This window comes from Salvelinus sp. IW2-2015, linkage group LG27, assembly GCF_002910315.2.
Source record: "Salvelinus sp. IW2-2015 linkage group LG27, ASM291031v2, whole genome shotgun sequence".
In the NCBI taxonomy this organism is placed as follows: Eukaryota; Metazoa; Chordata; class Actinopteri; order Salmoniformes; family Salmonidae; genus Salvelinus; species Salvelinus sp. IW2-2015.
The window spans coordinates 24063625-24086482 of record NC_036867.1 but is presented as its reverse complement, the minus strand read 5'-3'; the positions used below and the strand labels follow the sequence as shown (position 1 = coordinate 24086482).

General features: G+C 44.5%; 1 protein-coding gene across 2 annotated transcripts in view; it reads left to right on the top strand.

Moving 5' to 3' along the window:
- Nucleotides 1-22858, top strand: part of LOC111953587 (supervillin-like) — a 161361-nt gene that overhangs the window by 17358 nt on the left and 121145 nt on the right. The window contains exons 2-8 of one of the 2 annotated variants that reach the window (XM_023972964.2): nt 610-673; nt 2273-2364; nt 4295-4361; nt 4456-4607; nt 4976-5744; nt 12288-13271; nt 19535-19569. In XM_023972964.2, coding sequence (XP_023828732.1) covers nt 610-673; nt 2273-2364; nt 4295-4361; nt 4456-4607; nt 4976-5744; nt 12288-13271; nt 19535-19569 — 2163 coding nt within the window. The remainder of the gene's footprint in view (nt 1-609; nt 674-2272; nt 2365-4294; nt 4362-4455; nt 4608-4975; nt 5745-12287; nt 13272-19534; nt 19570-22858) is intronic. The other variant, XM_070435460.1, reaches the window with a different exon arrangement.

Below are 22858 nucleotides of genomic sequence, written 5' to 3'. Positions count from 1 at the left end.
GACCGTTGGTTACATGGTTATACGTAATTGTGCCAACCCTACATGTGATCAGACTTTAAAGAATCCAATCCGTCTCAATGAAAAGCAATCAAACCTCTAACGCCTTGAGCCGTGACATCATAGAGACAAGCCACTTTAGAAAGAGCTGTACCGCAATTTACTGTGTGCCTGCGTGTGTCTTTGTGAGTTAGCTGTCTCAAGTCTCACCTGGTTCCATTTCCAAATGAACAATGGTCTGCGGCTGTTGAAAAGTACTGCAGTATATAGGGAATAGGTGCAATTTTGGATGCGCTCAGTGTCACTGTTCCCATTATTACAACCCAAAGGCTGCACACATCTCTTATTGTTCAACATGATTCAATAAAAGATGTTTTAGTTTTCTAATGTGTTTAATTCCTCTGCAGTGCTGCAAGTCCACTTGACTAATGTCATGCATCGAGAAATGTTGTCGAATGAGCTTAAGATGCCTTTAATACACTCGTTTTAATGTTTGGTCAGTAAAAAGTGTAAAGTTGGACCATTCACAATGGCCCTGTCTCCTCTCACTCAAGTGATGAAGAACTGAGTATGGTCTTAAAGTCTAAAGGATGTTTTCTCTCTCCTCTCTAGAACTTGGGAGTGAGACCCCCGTCAAACTTGGGAAGGCAAGACTTTTACAGAAGAGGGCTCTTAGGTAAGATGCTATTTTCATGGATAATATCAATATTTGTGTATTGTTTCGGTTCTGTATACAGTATCATTGCACATCTAATAGTCTCTCTTCAGCCTGTGTAGGCTGCCCGTGGGTGTCTGTGTGTACATTATACAGCATTCCCAATGGGAAAGTGTCCAAGCGAAGTGAGAAAGTGAAGGGTAAGGTCACTGTAGAGCGAACGCCACTGCAACATTGGTGTGATTGCATCGTGTCAACGTTTTGTCCTAGTGTCAAATATTCCACCCTTCTGCCACCCATGACTCCACAGCTCCGCATACATATATTGCACATCTAGTATCCAACCAGTTCTTTACGTTTACAGTATCCGTTTGAGTTATTGTTTGTCCATGATCTTTGTCATCCTTTACGCAAATGATGAAATACTTCAACAAAATGGGTGTGTCGTGTTCTTTGCAATGTAATGTGCTAGTTCATCTACTAAAACCCAAAAGGATGATTTCCTCTTTTCGAAGGCCCCTTCCCTCAGATAGTCTCGTTGTATATTTCACGCCACAACTGTTTTGCATTGAAGTCCAACCCACTCTATTGCCAACGGCTCTCTGGATATTTTTCAACGGTATTCTCTTCCCATCGTAATGGATAAGACGTAACATGTAGACAATGGCTAGACAATGGTAATGGATAGAAGTAACACCAATAGACATAACAGGTCTTACAGTATGTTAGTGCCGTAGATTTGAGTCAGTGTGAATAGATCAACAGGATCTACGAAAAAAGCCTATTACTGAAAATACTTGCAAATAGTTTTGATAATGACTTATTTTAGTTTTACCGGCAAAAAGCTTGTCTGGAGAAGACAAGGTCAGTCCTGTGTTACGCCAACAGTAAAGCATCCGGAGACCATTCATGTGTGGGGTTGCTTCTCAGCCAAGGGAGTGGGCTAACTCACAATTTTGTCTAAGAACACAGCCATGAATAAAGAAGGGTGCCAACACATCCTCCGAGAGCAACTTCTCCTAACCATCCAGCAACAGTTTGGTGACGAACAATGCCTTTTCCAGCATGATGGAGCACCTTGTCATAAGGCAAAAGTGATAACTAAGTGGCTCGGGGAACAAAACATTGATATTTTGGGTCCATGSCCAGGAAACTCCCCAGACCTTAATCCCATTGAGAACTTGTGGTCAATCCTCAAGAGGCGGGTGGACAAACAAAACCCCACAAATTCTGACAAACTCCAAGCGTTGATTATGCAAGAATGTGCTGCGATCAGTCAGGATGTGGCCCAGAAATTAATTGACAGCATGCCAGGGCGGATTACAGAGGTCTTGAAAAAGAAGAATCAAAATATTGACTCTTTGCATCAACTTCATGTAATTTTCAATAGAAGCCTTTGACACTTATGAAATGCTTGTAATTATACTTCAGTATTCCATAGTAACATCTGACAAAAATATCTAAAGACACTGAAGCTGCGAACTTTGTGAGAAATGAATATTTGTGTCATTCTCAAAACTTTTGGCCACGACTCTACATAGCATCAGCAATCTAGTGTTTATATACATAATTGGTTATGACTGACTGAGCTGTTCTGTTTTTATTTGTGCCCCTCTGCAGCTTCCGGAAAGTGTTCTTGTCCGAAGAGAAAAACAACCTGGCCAAGAACACCAAGGATATAGATGTACATCTCTTGGCAAGCCTCCCTAAAGGTGACTTAGGGCTTTCTGTTTCAGCATGCTGTGCTGCATGAAACACATGACTCTATCTGACAATGCTTGCATCTCAAATAGCACCCTATTCTCTATATAGTGCACTACTTTTGACCAGAGCCCTTTTAGCTCTGGTCTAAAGTTGTGCACTATATAGGGAATAGTGTGCCATTTGGGACATATTCTTGGACAAAGGATACTTTCCCAGAGTTATGGGGTTGAGGGAAGCGGTGTCTATCGTGTGACTGTATAATGGCAATCCTCAGAGGAAGACGATTACCAGACCACTCGTAGAACAGCTAAGTGCGTCGTTAGATGCTTTTTGCTCTCCGCTAAACGTAGAATCACATGGATTATCCATCTCTCAGGCTCCCGAGTGTCGCAGCGGTCTAAGGCACTGCATCTCAGTGCTAGAGGCGTCACTACAGACACCCTGGTTAGAATCCAGGCTGTATCACAACCGGCTGTGATTGGAAGTCCCATAGGGCGGTGCACAATTGGCCCGGCGTCATCTGGGTTTGGCCGGTATAGGCCGTCATTGTAAATAAGAATTTGTTCTTAACTGACTTGCCTAGTTAAATAAAGGTTACGCATCTGATTAACTTCAGAACAAAGTTGACTACAAATACAAAGTTCTCTTTGCAAGTGTTACAAAGAAGCAATGAATAAAAATATGTTTCAAATGAAAACCGAGATGAGTGCATTAAAATATAAACAGTAGGCTTTAGGCCTATTTCAATCATATTGAAATACATTTCATGTTCCATCAATTGTTATATTTTGCTAATTGTAGGCTAGTGTCTGTAATTTTTCTCAATAGATTTCTTAAGTAGCCTGACATGTGCACAAGGATGTGCCAAATCTGCGATTTTAGTGCAATTTATTGGGTGAGTATAGAATAAGCTGCCTTAATATTTGCAGCTGTAGGTCGTAATATCTCTAGGAGCTGACGTTGTCGGTATTGTGAAATAATTGTAATGTTAAGGAAAGATTTGAATGAAGAACGCTGATCCAAGAGCAGCTCTACCTTTCTTTCGATCCTATCAGTATCGACACATGCTCCAACGATGCACTTAGCGACTATTCTCTCCGTGTGATGTTGTGGGAAACACATGTTACATCTTCGGCTGTTGTAGAAAAGATTGAAAAGTTGCTTTATTATATGTGGTGTCCAGCAGTAACACGCATAACAAGCTCTAGACTGTACTGTTCTGTTTATCCTGACTACAGTGCAGCTCCTTTCCTACTAGCTCATGGATAGGACTCTGTCTGTCCTCCTAGAGGGGCAGTCTGGTTCAGTCCAACCCAATAGGCCATTACCTGACTGCCCTGCTCTGGCTGTGTTTACACAGGCAGACCAATTCTGTTCTTTTTGCCTGTAATTAGTATTTTGAACAACCGGATTAGATCTTTCGCTAATATTTGCCCAAAAGATTAGAATTGGGCTGCCTGTGTAAACACAGCCTATGGGTTTGTGTGATCTCTCGGTCTCTATGTAGGGCTCGATCAATCACATGAAAGATTCAGAGTGTAACCACTTCTTTCGCTAAGTCAATTAGTCAGTAGCAGATTGGACTCTTTCTATTATCGAAGCGGGATGCAGATTTTGTCAGTTCCTTGTGAATGTGTCTCTCAGCGATTTGTCACTGTGTCGTAGAGAACAGAGTCTGCTACTGGAGGAATCGTCACCTCCTTATAACAAGACCCACAAACAAACCGAGATCTATTCTTGCTCTAGATGTGACAGTAGCCTGTACCAGATCGGTTTGAATTTACAGTAAACTCTGTTGGCTAATGTGAGCTTAAACTGTCCATCCTCATCTGCTGTGAAGTGTGTCTCTCTCTTATAATGACTACTGAATTGAATAAACTTTATTCTCTACTTTCCAGTTTTATCCTGTTTAACCTACCTGTTTTTTCATCTGTCCAGTTTCAGAATTGAGGAAGCGTTTTGAAGGCATCAGCCCAAGCACTAGCTGTGACTGGAAAATGAACAGGTACAACCGAGACATTCGTGATGGATGAGAACGTGCGCGTGTCACTGTGTGCGTGTGTCACTGTGTGCGTATTTGACTGTGTCTGATTGTGTAGGAAGGAGAGGATTGCCCGGCGGTTGGAGGGCATAGAGAGCGAGGTGCATCCCGCCATATTACCCAGCTGCCCAGGCCTGGTGACCAATCGGCTGGTAGAGGAAGACACGCCCCGTTACACACGCGCCTCGGACACCTGTGACCCCTGTGTCGGTGAGGACACACACACACACACACTACACAGAGTACCCTGTGTCAGTGAGGACAGGGACACCTAGGCACACCAGAATACAGTCACCTACTCACTAAACTTGTACCTGGAGTTTCTACATGGCTGCATCAGCTACTTACGCAACCCACAGAATGACAGACCTAGAGCATAGTTAGAGCTCCATATAGCATATCAATAAAGAGACCTGACCAATGCTTTTTATTATGAATTTGATCAATATTTGCTTACAGTATTAAATCATTTGCAAGATATACATTGACATCATGCATTATATACTACTTGCGTAGTGTTTTAGTCCATACATAATGTAATAGTCTGAAGCAGTAATGGTCTCTCCCTCTATCCCCAGTCACAGTACAACGTTACAGTAAGGAGGACATGGAGAGTCCAGAGATGATGACCCATCAGCAGGTCACTGCTCCAGAGAGGCAGTCCAGAGCCCGGTGCAGACCCGAGGAACAGACCCAGACCGTCCTCACTGAACCCACAGACCTCGCTGGTACCGACCTGGACTCCAAGGTGGAGCGGATCGCCCGCTACAAGGCAGAAAGGCGTCGCCAGTTGGCCGAGCGCTATGGTATCTCGCTGGACCAAGAGCCAGACACCACTGTCACCGACCACTTCTCTTCCCGATACGGTGCCTCCTGTGGACGCAAGGAGTTGGCTTCTTCCTCTGAGAGGCAACAGGGCTACACACACCCAGAAACACGCTGCAGGGCAGAGTCTGTGGGGGACGAACACTCCTACACATCCATTAGATCCAGGGTGGGTAGAGTGGCCCCCCCACCACAGGGCTACGGCAAGCCTGGCCAGGGGCGACCCAGGGTCGACTCGTTCACAGAGAGGGAGAGGGTGGAGAACCTGGAGAACCAGCGCAGGGCAGCTCAGCAGGAGAGGAACATCAAAGCCCCCGAGCCGCAGCCGCCATCTTCCTCCACCTACATGGATGTGACGTCGTCGACCTCTGCCAAAGTGCCCGTTGCTAAGCACAACATCATCATGGGGTTGCCCCCCAGCTCACCCAAGACGAAGTCCTTGCTGCCCTCCCCCAAACAGGAGGTGCCCCCTGGGGACCTGTTCATAGAGCAACAGGCCCACAACATCCTCAGCAGACAGGGGTGAGTGTCCCTACCTCCTACACCATGCCTCGCTCTTTCTCTGTCCCCCTACTGTAAACATAACAGATGGAGAGAAAGAGTCTCTATCTCCCTCACACACACACACACACACACACACACACACATAATGTCCTCCTATGGAAGGATGGGTGGGCTGCGTTTGGGACTGGAAGATGACACATCATCCATTAGGCTTGCAGCACACTCATCGCTCGCCCCCTCACAAAGTCGTGCTCTTGGCAGGAACATTGACTGTGTCCCAAATGGCACCCTATTCCCTATATAGTGCACTACTACTGGGATGCACACATTATTTCAAACAGCAATCTGAACCCAGAGCAGTTGTCTGGAGTGGAATTAAAGTGCAGCGCAGGCAGGCTCAGTCAGTCCAAAAGGGTTCAAACAGACACGCAGCTGGGACTGAGAGAACTTAAATCTGAACTGACCTCAGATCAGGCATTGATGTTGCTGCTGCATGTCTTTCATGTTTAACAACAACCTGTACTGTTAAGATGATAAGTTGACTAGATAAAAGGAGTTGCTTTGGGGATATAGTTGAAGTCAAAATTATATTAAGAATCTACTATAATTGCTCAGTTGTTATCAGACTAGAGCTGTGTTCGAATCCTCATACTAACCACACTAACCATACTATTTGTGACATGAATTAAGTATGTAGTATGCTTATTGGTCATAGCATGCATATAGTTAGTATGCCAAAAGTTCCCGGATGTCGTACTAAATTTGCCAAAATATGAAGTATACACGCAGAGAACACTATTTCGGTACTTTAGGGCCCATAATGCAATTCTTCAGGAAATGGGCATGGCTCTTCATATCGTATTCAGATTTGAAGAAAATGGCGGAAAATATGCAGCCAAGTACGACGAGAGCAGATACAAAATCATTGCTTTAACTAATTATGACAAATGTTAAGAAAATGTTGAACAATGTAATTAAGTAATGACTTTTCAAATAAGTTACCTTACACATTATGTTGGTTGACAATTTGTTAGCTACGCTGTCCTTACGAACCACATATCATTACAGCAGTATGTACCGGTATGTTAACTAGCTACCTAACGTTAGCTGGCTAATGATGCATCAAGCTTGCCAGTATATATTAACTATAGGCTGTCTAATTGCTAACTATCCAATGTTTATTGACTTGATTATTCTTGTCGTTCTTAGCTAAATGGTATCGTCATTGTGCGTTCTCAATGGACATTCGGGTGCTTTCGTAAATTCGCTCTGGCTATCTAATCTATTTCAGAGCACTCTCCTCTGAGTGTACCAGAGCACAATTAATTTACTAGCGCTCAACACCCGTTGAATATGGCCGGTGTCTGTAAATGTCGGCTAAAAAAAGTTATTAAATTGTTGCCAGCAGCACATGAATGCCTAACCGGCTCTGCTAGGGCGAGTAAAATGATCAGAGTGGTCTCATTTGTATCTGGAAGTAACTAGCTAGCTAGCCAAGGTGCTTGACTGCAGTTGTATGGTCAGAATGCTCAAATCAACCCTACTCCTCAGCCCGAGGGTCCAGTGTGAGCTCCCAGAGCGAGATGCTCAGAATTTACAATCTGACAACACACGCACTCTGGCACTCCAGATTGTGTTTAATAACACACCTGAAGTRGTTAAATGTCTAACTAGTAATTTGTTATGCTAACAAGCTAGCAAAAGGTTGCATAGCAACAGCATCAACTTCCGGTAGACAGCGAAGAGCTAGTACGCTCAACTGAAAGGATACTGTTCGTTTACAGTATACTAAAATGAACCAATAGTATGCAGTATATACTCATTAAGTATGTAGTATACAGTATGTTAGTATGGGTTTTAGAACACAGCTTATGACTGAGCCAGTCACCCAAAGCCCTTTATTTCAGGATGTGAAACTAATGGTGTCATGTTCTAAAAAATGGCACTGTCAATGTTAGATATCCTCACCATATAGTTAAGGAATTCTTAATTTGGCATTCACAGTCCTGGCCAATGCAGTTCGGTGTCTGGAGACATTGCATTTTCCAATGTTTTTTCCAGTGCTCTTCATACTCCTCCCCTCAGTCCATCAGTCTTATTTTAACAGCCAGCTCTTGTCCTAGCTGTACCCTGCTGGTAGCAAATGTTGACTCACTAAGGGGGACATTTATATTCCACATCCCACCAGGCATTACTCTTTCCCTCCTCTGTCTCTCTCTGTGTCTGTCGCTCTCTCTCACTTTCTCTCGCTGTCTCTGTCTCTCACTCTCGGGTTTCAAATCTTAGCAGCAGCTGTGTTGCGTTAACCATCAGAAGGGGTGTTGGGTTACGGGGCGCACTGTGTGACTCCTCGGTCAGAACTATAACAGCATACAGAGACACAGCTGGGACTGATGAAGGCCAGCAACACTATGCCAAACCGCCTGCTTCGAGAAAGAGTTTAGGGTTTAGGTCATGGAGCAGAGGGATAGCTGTCTATCACTCACTAGCTCTCTTTTTTCTCATCCTCTCTCTTTCGCTCTGTCATTTATTTTCTTTAAATAAAAAATATTTAAAAAAAATTCTCCCCAATTTCGTCATATCCAATTGGTAGTTACAGTCTTGTCCCATCGCTGCAACTCCCGTATGGACTTGGGAGAGGCCAAGGTTGAGAGCCGTGCGTCCTCCGAAACACAACCCTACCAAGCTGCACTGCTTCTTGGCACAATGCACGCTTAACCCGGAAGCCATCCGCACCAATGTGTCGGAGGAAACACCATACACCTGGCAACCGTGTCAGCATGCATGCACTCGGCCCACCACAGGAGTCGCTAGAGTGCGATGGGACAAGGACATCCCGGCCGGCCAAACCCTCCCCTAACCCGGACGACGCTGGGCCAATTGTGCGTCGCCTCATGGGTCTCCCGGTCGTGGCCGGCTGCAACACAGCCCGGTATCAAACCAGGATCTTTAMTAACACAGCTAGCACTGCGATGATATACKATTTTCTAGCTCTGAGTCTCTACTTTTATCCAATGTAAAAAATAAAAATAAATCAAATTTCAAGCCGGTCGGTCACATATCGTCCCACGACACCCTGCTTCCTTCCTTTTGTTCTCCTCTACAGAAAGACCCATGACTATTTATTTAAATATCTCTCCTTTGTGCATAGAATAGATATGTCAAATGCCTATTCTCAATCCAGTACAGCCCTCTATACTAGGAAGTTATGGCTCTGGATATCGGTAAGACAGATAAGGAAGGACATATACTATGTAGCCACATGGGACAGGACTACACTGGGATTTTTGCCTTCCTTTTTTAGGACCAAATCATGCACGTACAGTGTTTACAATAGGCTACATCAGTTGACTGTATACCTATTCTTTCCCATATACATTGCCTTTATAAAGTATTCAACCCCCTTTACTTGTTCCACGTTTTGTTGCATTAATGCCATTAAGCAGTTTCCTTACTCTACGGCAACTGAGTTGGGAAGGACGCCTCTATCTTTGTAGTGCCTCAGTGTATAAATACACCATCCAAAGCCTTATTAATAACTTCACCATGCTCAAAGGGATATTCATTCTTCTTTTTTTTAATATATATATCTTCCAAGTGGTGCCCGTCTTTGCGAGGCATTGGAAAACCTTCCTGGACTGGTTGAATATGTGCTTGAAATTCACTACCTGACTGAGGGGTAGTTATTCAAAAATCATGTTAACCAATATTATTTCACACAGTGAGTCCATGTAACTTATTATGAAGGCACTGAACATGTACAGTACACTGTGTGCATTGCAATACATGCTGCTGTTTTGTGTTATGTCTGTATTACAGGAGGTTGGTGGCAAATTAATTGGGGAGGACGGGCTCATGGTAATGGCTGGAGAGGAATCGGTGGAATGGTATCAAATACATCAAGCACATGGTTTGATGCCATTCCATTGGCTCCGTTCCAGCCATTATTATGAGCCGTTCTCCCCTCAGCAGCCTCCACTGGTCTGTATGGTCCTATTATTTTTCATAAGCCCCAATTGATGTACAGTTTTTTCATTTTGATTAACGTTCCTGGAGAGGATTTGTTTCATATTTCATTTTGTTGACATTTCTCCAAATACCAGTATCATAACAGCTTGCACTAGACTACTAGAGAATGGGATATCCATTGAAGTACCAGGCAGATGGATGGTCTTTTTTGGTCAAGTTCAATACGAAYTCAATTGTGTGTGCTACAAGTGAGACACTGGGCAGTCTAGCCTTTAACCACTCACTCACCCAGGGTGCGTCCAAAATTACACCCTATTCCCTATATAGTGCACTACTTTTGACCAGAGCTCCACAGGGCTCTGGTCAAATGTAATGCACTACATGGGAATAATAGGGTGCCATTTTGGACATAGCCCAAGTGTGTCGCTGACTCACTGCATCTCCCGTCCCATTGGTACAGCCCGGAAGTGAAACCACCCAGCGATTGGTTCCTCCAGACTGATTCGGCAGGCAACACCCAGTCCCTTATCAACTGGCCCTCCAGGTACAGAGTGTGTCTGACCTTCCCTCCCTCCCCTCCACATTCCCATCTCTTAACCTATCCCATCATGGCATTGTTGCATCTGACATCACCCCCCATCAACATTAATGGGTGTTGCTGTGGTTTCATTTCATTGACCAAATTTTCCCCCTCCCCACCTCCATTCAGGTTGTCCAATGACTGCAGATGTTTCTATCTCAATGACTTACTTATAGATTTGTAGAGTTACTTACAGTAAGTGCTCTATTGAGGTACTCTCTCTGTTTCTCCCTGTTTCTCTGCTGACTAGGCCAGACTGAGGGAGAGGGGAGGATGATGCTGCGAGTCAGACAGTGGGGGAAAAAACCTTTTAGTCACGACTCATCCCCCACTCCTCTCTGTCTTGACTCAGCAGATATATCCAGTAATGTATCCTCTTTCCCTCAGGCCCACACACACAGTCAGAGAAAATGTGAAATTAGAGCTGGAAAAAGTATTGCTGTTAGCGCCATTAGCTCCTCTTCATTTCCTTTTTCTAGATTTCAACAATCAGATCATTTGGATCTGGGCTCAAAGCAGTAGTAACCTTGTGATTACAGACAGACAATGGAGTCCAGTAGAGTTACGCTGACTAAATTTCCATATTCAAGACATTGACATCATAGTAGACCATTTCTGACCCACTAAACCTGATTACTGGATTTAGTCATAAAGGAATGTGTCGTTCAGAGATGAGGAGAAAAGCAGACTGAGCTAACCTTCCACAGCCAGGCCTTATTCACAGCCCACCATATTCACAAAACGAGGAATAGTAACTTTGCTTAACTTTCCTCATAAGTCTATAGTTAAAGGTCCAATGCAGCCATTTTCATCTCGATATCAAATAATTTCTGGGTAACATTTAAGTACCTTACTGTGATTGTTTTCGATTGAAATGGTCAAAAATAAACAAAATAGCTTCTTAGCAAAGAGCAATTTCTCAAGCAAGATATTTGTTAGGATTGTCTGAGTGGGGAGGAGAAAACTGAAAACTAGCTGTTATTGGCAGAGCGGTTTGGAACTCTCTTATTGGTCAAACTAATTTACTGCTGGTGATGTCCCTAGGCAGGCCAAAGCTCCCACCCCACCAACACAGGCTGAAATTTCAGGCATTCTTTTCAAACAAGTCTTACACTAAAAAGGCATTATCATAATTTTCACAATTTCACAGTATTATTCCAACTTCATAGTGTGGAAATATATATATATAAAACACAGGAAAATCACATTYCTGACTGCACTGGGCCTTTAAGGGAACAATGGCAGTTAAGAAGAGATTTCTTCTGAAGATATGCTATGTGAATCCAGGCCCAGGCCTGCTCAGCTGTGGAAGACTGCTGTGGAAGAGTCTTCCCGGACCTTGAGTAGTAGAGGCCAGTGAAGAAAGAAAGGGAAATAAGGAGAGGGCACTCTGTCAACTGTTCCATGAACATCTTAGATGTACTATAGGAATATGCTCAAGAGCTGAGTGTTTTTATGCCATATGCTAGCCGCCTTCCAGAGAGATTAACCTGTACAATATTGCTGGCTTTAACTCTCCCAGAACCACAAAATCAAGTCTTATGGGAAAGAGCTACTGTTTTATATTTAACTACTGTTGAAAAAGCATTAGCCACCACCTGACAACAGCTGTAGCCTAGCGTGTTGTCTACCAACCGACCCCCACCATCATCCAGCATGTGATCTGTCTACGCTCTGCATCCAATTGATTCCCTGTTTGTTTAAGTTTGGTGACTTGGTGTTCATCATGTGTTTCTCATTAGTATCTCACTGGTCAGATGGTATTACATTCATATTTCTGGGTTATATCGTTGATGACATTTTGACCGTTTTCTCTAAATGGAGCCACGCTTGAATAAGAGAGGGGAAGGAGGCGAGAAAGGGAGGAGGTGAGGGAGGGATGGGGGGCAAGGGTATGTTTGTGGCTGAGGGAAGGGGATGTGTTGGGCATTTTACCATAATTTATCTCTCTGCACTCTCTGAGTTTCAGTATAAACTGGAGCGTGTTGTAAACCCTCTGTCTCTCCCTAAAGAATCAGAGTTAGGGAAAGACTGGCCAGGGATGAGGGAGTTCGAAAGAGGAGTCCAGAGCTGGGACACCATGTCTCCGAGGCCCCCCTGTACAGGAGACACCCCCAGATCACCACCCACTCCACAGCTTACCACCATGACCCCCAGGCTCCGGCGTATACCACCACTGACCCTCCAGGCCCCAAGTCCTACTCTCACCACCAGCCTCAGCTCACCRGTTCTGGACAGAGTGATGACCCCAGCTATCTGTCCATGACTACTGGCCCCCGTTCCGGGGCACAGCAGCCCCAACAGCCTCCGCCAGAGGAGATGGAGGGAGAAGTGGAAGAAGAGGAGAAGAGGGGAGCCCCTAGGGAGGGCAGACAGGAGGTGAAGACTGAGGGACTACTGAAGAGCAGGAAAGCTGTGCTGCCGTCAGAGATCAGAGGAGTCCAGAGAGTGGGACAGGGGAGGGAGGCTGAGCCCAGAGGAGGGTACATGGGAAGAGGGGGAGAGAGAACCAGGATGAGATGGGGGGAGTCGGACACAGACCCCGAACCAATCAGACCTACGGAACAACCCATGACCCGCCTGCAGGCCGCCGAGGTCAGAGCAGAGCTCAGAGCCTCCAGGGAGAAGGGCCAACAACCGTGGAGTGATAACGCCATCTACATCCAGAGAGGCGTTGTCCCCGCCTCTACCCACATCCAGAACAGGGGAGGAGGCCCAACCACCATGACCACTGACGCCTTCATCTCTTCCATCCGCTCCTCATCCGACACTGGGCCCCATGGGGCCCCTAGAGGCTCCATCCTCAGAGACCAGGAGCCATGGTCGGTCAAAGAGGCAGCAGGCCTGCGGAGGGAAGCCATCGAAGATGGGATCAGAAATAGAGACCAGAGCCCACTAGAGACCAGGGACGCTCGTATCTCTGTGGCCAAGCTTTGTCACTCCTACCTGGAAAGTGCTACGACTGCTACTGCCCCAGTCGTCAGGAAACCTGAGCTGTAGGTAGTTCTCTAATACAGTGCTGCTCTACAATGCGTTCTGCTAAGAGCTGCGGCTGGCTTCTCTGTTCGGAACTCAGTCATCCGCTGCCTAACACAATGATAATCAGTGTGATTGTTTTCACTGTTTTTAACATGTAGAAACACTCATCTAAAAGCTGATACAGTATAGTTTCTTCAATGCATACTGCTGGGAACTGCTGCTGGCTTCTATCTAGAATTCACTCACTGCCATGCACTACCTAGCTAACACCAACCTCCTGACTGACTGAAATAATCCTTTTGATTATTCTTAACTGTTTCTTCTACTTATAGAAACTCTCATCCAATCACTAACGCTAGCAGTAGTGTGTTTCGCAGCAGGAGGTTTGACTTGTTGCTTTCTCTTGGGGCTTACCTGATGGACAGTATTGTGTGTGTGTCTAACACAACGTAGTGGCCAATCAATCAAACTTCTGCATGAGTGTGGCCTTCATTGCTCCTCCAACCAGGGGTTGGGATTCTGTGTGGTGAAACAAATGAAAACTATGCTTCAATTCTTAAATTACTATTTTCCTGCACTTACTTTTGTTCTCTCACTTTCCTTTCTTCATCGCCCGACCCTTCTCCATCTCTTTGTTGTGCTCCAAAGAGAGGAGGAAATAAAGTGGGTGTACCCAGGGGGGACGTAGGTCCCCTGGAGAGTGGTGCGGGACAATACAGTGGTCCCATGGAGGGGGGGACAGGGGGCGCAGGCCCAGACTCTACATCTCGCCTGGAGAGAGTAGAAAGACATCAAAGAGGTTTAGGACCCAGCCCATCACCATCGCTGAGAGAAACCGGTCTCATAAGTACTGTGGGTTGTGTGTGCTGTGGCTAATGCATGGCCAGGGGTAAAGACGTATAGAGGGTCTAGTCTGCTCTGAAGGAACATACACACACACACATTCACACAGGCTCATCCAGAAACCTATGCTTTCTCTCTCCGGCCGCATGTACTGTTCCTGAAGTACAGTAAGATGTGTTGCCTTTTTATTCAAATCAAATTGTATTTGTCACATGCAGCGAATACAACAGGTGTAGAACTTACAGTGAAATGCTTACTTACAAGCCCTTAAACAACAYTGCAGTTTTAAGAAAAATACCTAAAAAAGTAACAAATAATTACAGAGCAGCAGTAAAATAACAATAGCGAGGCTATATACAGGGGGTACCGATACAATCTGCGGGGGCACCGGTTAGTTGAGGTAATATGTACATGTAGGTAGAGTTATTAAAGTGACTATGCATAGATAATAACTGAGAGTAGCAGCGGTGTAAAATAGGGGGGGGGGGGGCAATGCAAATAGTCTGGGTAGCCATTTGACAGAGAGAACAGTCGATGAATAGGGTGGCTGGAGTGACAATTTTAAGGCCTTTCTCTGACACTGCCTGGTATAGAGGTCCTGGATGGCAGGAAGCTTGGCCCCAGCGATGTACTGGGCAATTCGCACTACCCTCTGTAGTGCCTTGCGGTCAGAGGCCGAACAGTTGCCATACCAGGCAGTGATGCAACCAGTCAGGATGCTCTCGATGGTGCAGCTGTAGAACATTTTGTAGATCTGAGGACCCATGCCAAATCTTTTCAGTCTCCTGAGGGGGAATAGGTTTTGTCGTGCCTTCTTCACGACTGTCTTGGTGTGCTTGGACCATGTTAGGTTGTTGATGATGTGGACACCAAGGAACTTGAAGCTCTCAACCTGCTCTACTACAGCCCCGTCAATGAGAATGGGGGCGTGCTCGGTCCTCCTTTTCCTGTAGTCCACTATCATCTCCTTTGTCTTGATCACYTTGAGGGAGAAGTTGTTGTCCTGGCACCACAAGGTCAGGTCTCTGACCTCCTCCGTTTAGGCTCTGGTTGTTGTCGGTCATCAGGCTTACCACTGTTGTGTCATCGGCAAACTTAATGATGGTGTTGGAGTCGTGCCTGGCCGTGCAGTCATGAGCGAACAGGGAGTACAGCAGGGGACTGAGCACGCACCCCTGAGGGGCGTGTTGAGGATCAGCGTGGCAGATGTGTTGTTACCTACCCTCACCACCTGGGGACTGCCCATCAGGAAGTCCAGGATCCAGTTGCAGAGGTATGTGTTTAGTCCCAGGGTCCTTAGCTTAGTGATGAGCTTTGAGGGCACTATGGTGTTGAACGCTAAGCTGTAGTCAACGAATAGCATTCTTACATAGGTGTTCCTTTTGTCCAGGCGTGAAAGGGCAGTGTGGAGTGCAATAGAGATTGCGTCATCTGTGGATCTGCGGGGGCAATATGCAAATTGGAGTGGGTCTAGGGTTTCTGGGATAATGGTGTTGATGCGAGCCATGACCAGCCTTTCAAAGCACTTCATGGCTACAGGCGTGAGTGCTATGAGTCTGTAGTTGTTTAGGCAGGTTACCTTAGTTTTCTTGGGCACAGGGACTATACTATGGTGGTCTGCTTGAAACATGTTGGTATTACAGACTCAGACAGGGAGATGTTGAAAATGTCAGTGAAGACTGCTCGGAATACATGTCCTGGTAATCCGTCTGGCCCTGCGTCCTTGTGAATGTTGACCTGTTTAAAGGTCTTACTCACATCGGCTGCAGAGAGCATGATCACACAGTCATCCGGAACAGCTGATGTTCTCATGCATGTTTCAGTGTTACTTGCCTAGAAATGAACATAGAAGTAATTTAGCTCGTCTGGTAGGCTTGTGTCACTGGGTAGCTCTTGGCTGTGCTTCCCTTTTGTAGTCTGTAATAGTTTGCAAGCCCTGCCACATCCGACGAGCATCGGAGCCGGTGTAGTACTATTCGATCTTAGTCCTGTATTGGCCCTTTGCCTGTTTGAAGTTTTGTCGGAGGGCATAGTGGGATTTCTTAAAAGCTTCCGTGTTAGAGTCCCGCTCCTTGAAAGCGGCAGCTCTACCCTTTAGCTCACTATGGATGTTGCCTGTAATCCATGGCTTCTGGTTGGGGTACGTACAGTCTATGTGGGGATGACGTCCTCAATGCACTTATTGATGAAGCCAGTGACTGATGTGGTGTACTCCTCAATGCTATCGGAAGAATCCCAGAACATATTCCAGTGTGTGCTAGCAAAACAGTCCTGTAGTTTAGCCTCTGCTTCATCTGACCACTTTTTTTATAGACCGAGTCACTGGTGCTTCCTGCTTTAATGTTGGCTTGTAAGCAGGAATCAGGAGGATATAATTATGGTCAGATTTGCCAAATGGGGGGCGAGGGATAGCTTTGTATACGTCTCTGTGTGTGGAGTAAAGGTGGTATAGAGGTTTTTTTCTCTCTGGTTGCACATTTAACATGCTGGTAGAAATCTGGTAAAACGGATTTAAAGTCTCCGGGTACGAGGAGCACCACCTCTGGATGAGCTGTTTGCTTATGGCCATATACAGCTCATTGTGTGCGGTCTTAGTGCCAGCATCGGTTTGTGGTGGTAATTAGAATATAGATAAACTCTCTAGGGAGATAGTGTGGCCTACAGCTTATCATGAGATACTCTGAGGTTGCTGTTCTATCCTGCCGATACAGTGTACAACCCACCAGCTGTATGTTATTCACGTTGTCGTTCAGTCACGACTCGACGAAACATAAGATATTACAGATTTTAATGCCCGTTGGTWGGATATACGTGCTTGTAGTTCGTCCACTTTATTATCCAATGATTTTACGTTGGCCAATAGTACCGATGGCAAAGGCAGATTAGCCACTCGTCGCCAGATTCTCACATGGCACCCCGATCTCCTTCCGCGAAGCCTCCGTCTCTTTCTACTGCGAATGACGGGGATGAAGGCCTGTTCGGGTGTCTGGAGTAAATCCCTCTCGCTCGACTCATTGCCTGGCCAGCAAAGGAAAGTATGCAGAATGAAGTGTCCTCCCTCATCACTCCCCATGGGAAAAGACTACAGTATATAGATCATATTGGGTTTAGTGTGCAGGAAGTGTTCGTTTAGGCTGACGTGAGTTCTTCTAAATCAACAGCATGTGTTCAAATACAGTTGGAAGTTTACATACACCTTAGCCAAATACATTCAAATTCAGTTTTTTAATATTCCTGACATTTAATCCTAGTAAAAATTTCCTGTCTTAGGTCAGTTAGGATGACCACTTTATATTTAAGACTGTGAAATGTTAGAGTAATAGTAGAGAGAATGATTTATTTCAGCTTTTATTTCTTTCATCACATTCCCAGTGGGTCAGAAGTTTACATACACTCAATTAGTATTTGGTAGCATTGCCTTTTAAATTGTTTAATTTGGGTCAAATGTTTCGGGTAGCCTTCCACAAGCTTCCCAGAATAATTTTGAATTTTGGCCCGTTCCTCCTGACAGAGCTGGTGTAACTGAGTCAGGTTTGTAGGCCTCCTTGCTCACACACYCTTTTTCAGTTCTGCCCACAAATTTTCTGTAGGATTGAGGTCAAGGCTTTGTGATGGCCACTCCAATACATTGACTTTGTTGTCCTTAAGCCATTTTGCCACAACTTTGGAAGTATGCTTGGGGTTATTGTCCATTTGGAAGACCCATGTGCTACCAAGCTTTAACTTCCTGACTGATGTCTTGAGATGTTGCTTCAATATATCCACATAATTGTCGTCCCTCATGATGCCATCTATTTTGTGAAGTGCACCAGTCACTCCTGCAACAAAGCACCCCCACAACATGATGCTGCCACCCCCGTGCTTCACGGTTGGGATGGTGTTCTTTGGCTTGCAAGCCTCCCCCTTTTTCCTCCAAACATAAAGATGGTCATTATGGCCAAACAGTTCTATTTTTGTTTCATCAGATCAGAGGACATTTGTCCAAAAAGTACAATCTTTGTCCCCATGTGCAGTTACAAACAGAAGTCTGGCTTTTTTATGGCCGTTTTGAGCAGTGGCTTCTTCCTTGCTGAGCAGCCTTTCAGGTTATGTCGATATAGGACTTGTTTTTACTGTGGATATAGATACGTTTGTACCTGTTTCCTCCAGCATCTTCACAAGGACCTTTGCTGTTGTTCTGGGATTGATTTGCAGTTTTCGCACCAAAGTACGTTCATCTCTAGGAGACAGAACGGTATGACGGCTGCGTGGTCCCATAGTGTTTGTACTTGCGTACTATTGTTCGTACAGATGAACGTGGTATCGTCAGGCGTTTGGAAATTGCTCCCAAGGCTGAACCAGACTTGTGGTGGTCTACAACTTTTTTTCTGAGGTCTTGGCTGATTTCTTTAGATTTTCCCATGATGTCAAGCGAAGAGGCACTGAGTTTGAAGGTAGGCCTTGAAATACATCCACAGGTACACCTCCAATTGACTCAAATGATGTCAATGAGCCTTTCAGAAGCTTCTAAAGCCATGACATCATTTTCTGGAATTTTCCAAGCTGTTTAAAGGCACAATCAACTCAGTGGGAAACTTCTGACCAACTGGAATTGTGATACAGTGAAATAATCTGTCTGTAAACAATTGTTGGAAAAATGACTTGTGTCATGCACAAAATAGATGTCCTAACGGACTTGCCAAAACTACAGTTTGTTAACAAGAAATTTGTGGAGTGGTTGAAAAACTAGCTTTAATGACCCTAACGTAAGTGTATGTAAACTTCCGAATTCAACTGTAACACGCACACAGGCTCATCCAGAAACCTATCGATTCACCCTCCCTCCCTTCTAGTCCTRCAATCTCTGATGGCCTAAGCACAGACTCTAAAGCTCTCTGGCCGGGCAGCAGAGCGTGACAGGAGATTAGAACCCAAAGGTCTACTTTGTGGTTGCTGAGTGTATCCTGGCAGTGGACACTCCATGTGACCAGCGCTCGCCTCTCTACGCTCGCCAGGGCGAATGAATCACTCCTATTGTTGTTGTTTACTCGTACGGTCTAACAGTCTGTAATGCCTTAGATTGGGCAACTCTCTCTGTTAGAAACTCTGATTTCTGTGGTTATGTCCCAAATGGCACCTGGCACCCGATTCCCTATGTAGTGCACTATATTTGAATTGAGCTATTTGTTCCTTGGTCAAAAGTTGTACATAAGTAGGGAATAGGGTGCCGTTAGGGACACATTCTGTTTAATATCCTAATATCCTAAACACCACCTATCACGTTACCTCTGTTTCTACTGCTGGGAAAATCTACTGCTTTCTTTCTGCTCTCAATCTCTCATCTCTGGGTAGCTATACTCACAGTAGCAGTCATTTGCCATCGATTTCCAACAACTTGATTTGATTGTCTATTAATAATGTTMTTTTTTTTTCTTTCTTCTTGCCTTTTCTCCTGAAGGTCTTGTTTGAGCCCAGATCTACCAAGCACTGAAGGTAAGTTATTTTTGAACTTTTTGTAGATTTGTAGATCATTTGTAGATAACTTTGAACAGGTACATGCCATCGAATAAATGTAATATGTTTGCGTTCCGCTAAAGAACATGTCTGTCATTTTTGTTTTAATGATTCCCATTAATCATATAAGCTTAATGATGCAAGGCTTATCATTAAACTTAAACTACATGACCAGAAGTATGTGGAAATGTGCTCATCGAYAATTTCATTCCAAAATCATGGGAATTAATATGGAGTTCCCCCTTTTCCTAATATAACAGCCTCTACTCTTTGAAGGCTTTCCACTAGATGTTGGAACATTGCTGCAGGGACTTGGTTTAATTTAGCCACAAGCGTTGGTGAGGGTGGACACTGATATTGTGCGATTAGATGTGTTTGAGGTCAGGTCTCTGTGTAGGCCAGTCAAGTTCAACACCAATCTCGACAAACCAATTCTGTATGGACCTCACTTTGTGCACGGGGTTATTGTCAAGCTGAAACAGGAAAGGTTCTTCCCCAAACTTGCCACAAAGTTGGAAGCACAGAATCATCTAGAATGTCATTGTATGCTGTAGCATTAAGATTTCCCTTCTGAAACTAAGGGGCCTAGCCCGAACCATGAAAAACAGTCCCAGACCATTATTACTCCTCCACCAAACTTTTTAAAGTTGGCGCTATGCATTCAGGAAGGTAGCATTCTCCTGACGTCTGTAAAACTGCCAGGTGGTGATAGTGAGATTCATCACTCCAGAGAATGCGTTTCAACTGCTCCAGAGTGCAATGGCGGCAAGCTTTATACCACTCCAGCTGACGCTTGGCATTGTGCATGGTGATCTTAGGCTGTTTGGCATTGGAAACCCATTTCATTAAGCACCTGACAAACAGTTGTTGTGCTGATGTTGCTTAACAAGGCAGTTTGGAACTCGGTAGTGAGTTGCAACTGAGGAAGAGGATTTTTACGCACTTCAGTACTCGGTGGTCCCATTCTGTGAGCTTGTGTGGCCTACCAGACGTTGTTGCTCTTAGACATTTTCACTTCACAATAACAACACTTAGTTGACCGGGGCAGCTCTAGCAGGGCAGAAATTTGACTTGTTGGAAACGTGGCATCCTATGACAATGCCACGTTGAAGTCACTGAGATCTTCAGTTCGGGCCATTCTACTGCCAATGTTTGTCTATGGAGATTGCATGGCTGTGTGCTTGACGTTATACACTGGTCAGCAACTGGTGTGGCGGAAATAGCAGAATCCACTAATTTGAAGGTGTGTCCACATACTTTTGTGTATATAGTGTATGATTCATAAAGGAGAAAGAAAAACATTTTAGTTATTATTGGTGCTCACAGTACAGTCGTGGCCAAAAGTTTTGAGAATGACACAAATATTAATTTCCACAAAGTTTGCTGCRTRAGTGTCTTTTTAGATATTTTTGTCAGATGTTACTATGGAATACTGAAGTATAGTTACAAGCATTTCATAAGTGTCAAAGGCTTTTATTGACAATTACATGAAGTTGATGCAGAGTCAATATTTGCAGTGTTGACCCTTCTTTTTCAAGACCTCTGCAATCCGCCCTGGCATGCTGTCAATTAACTTCTGGGCCACATCCTGACTGATGGCAGCCCATTCTTGCATAATAAATGCTTGGAGTTTGTCAGAATTTGTGGGTTTTTGTTTGTCCACCGGCCTCTTGAGGATTGACCACAAGTTCTCAATGGGATTAAGGTCTAGGGAGTTTCCTGGCCATGGACCCAAAATATCGATGTTTTGTTTTTGCCTGCTGCCATTCCCGAGCAAGCTCTGTACTGGTGGTGCCCCGATCCCGCAGCTGAATCAACTTTAGGGGACGGTCCTGGCGCTTGCTGGACTTTCTTGGGCGCCCTGAAGCCTTCTTCACAACATTTGAACCGTTCTCCTTGAAGTTATTGATGATCCGATAAATGGTTGATTTAGGTGCATTCTTACTGGCAGCAATATCCTTGCCTGTGAAGCCCTTTTTGTGCAAAGCAATGATGACGGCACGTGTTCCCTTTGTAGGTAACCATGGTTGACAGATAAAGAACAATGATTCCAAGCACCACCCTCCTTTTGACGCTTCCAGTCTGTTATTCGAACTCAATCAGCATGACAGAGTGATCTCCAGCCTTGTCCTCGTCAACACTCACACCTGTGTTAACCTCTCTGGGATATGTGGGATGGTAACATCCAGTGAAAATGCAGAGCGCCAAATTCAAATAAATTACTATAAAAAATACACTTTCATGAAATCACACATTCAATATACCAAATTAAAGCTACACTTGTTGTGAATCCAGCTAACGTGTCAGATTTAAAAAATGCTTTATGACGAAAGCAAACAATGCTATTATCTGAGGATAGCAACCAAGCAAACAATCACAGACCATCATATTTCAACCCTCCCGGCGCGACACAAAATGCAGAAATAAAGATATAATTCATGCCTTACCTTTGACGAGCTTCTTCTGTTGGCACTCCAATATGTCCCATAAACATCACAAATGGTCCTTTTGTTCGATTAATTCCGTCGATATATATCCAAAATGTCCATTTATTTGGCGCGTTTGATCCAGAAAAACACCAGTTCCAACTTGCATAACGTGACTACAAAATATCTCAAAAGTTTCCTGTAAGCTTTGTCCAAACATTTCAAACTACTTTTGTAATACAACTGTAGGTATTTTTTAACGTAAATAATCGCTAAAATTGAAGACGGGATGATCTGTGTTCAATACCGGAGGAAAACAATGTGTAGCATGCTTTCTGGTCACGCACCTCTAACAAACAGTACACTTCACTGGAGCTTCAGTCTGAACATGGCTACTTCTTCATTTCTCAAAGGAAAAACCTCAACCAATTTCTAAAGACTGTTGACATCCAGTGGAAGCGATAGGAACTGCAGGAAGGTCCCTTAGAAATCTCGATTCCCAATGAAAATCAATGAATAGAAAGTGACCAAAAAAAAAAAAACTGAAAATCTGCAGGTTTTGCCTGCCAAATAAGTTCTGTTATAGTCACAGACATGATTCAAACAGTTTTATAAACTTCTGAGTGTTTTCTATCCAATATTAATATGCATAAATTAGCATCTGGGACTGAGTAGGAGGCAGTTTACTCTGGGCACGCTTTTCATCCAAATGTGAAAATGCTGCCCCCTATCCACAAGAAGTTAACAGGAGAATCACTGACATGATGACAGCTGGTAATTTTGTGGCAGGGCTGAAATGCAGTGGAAATGTTTTTTGAGGATTCAGTTCATTTGCATGGCAG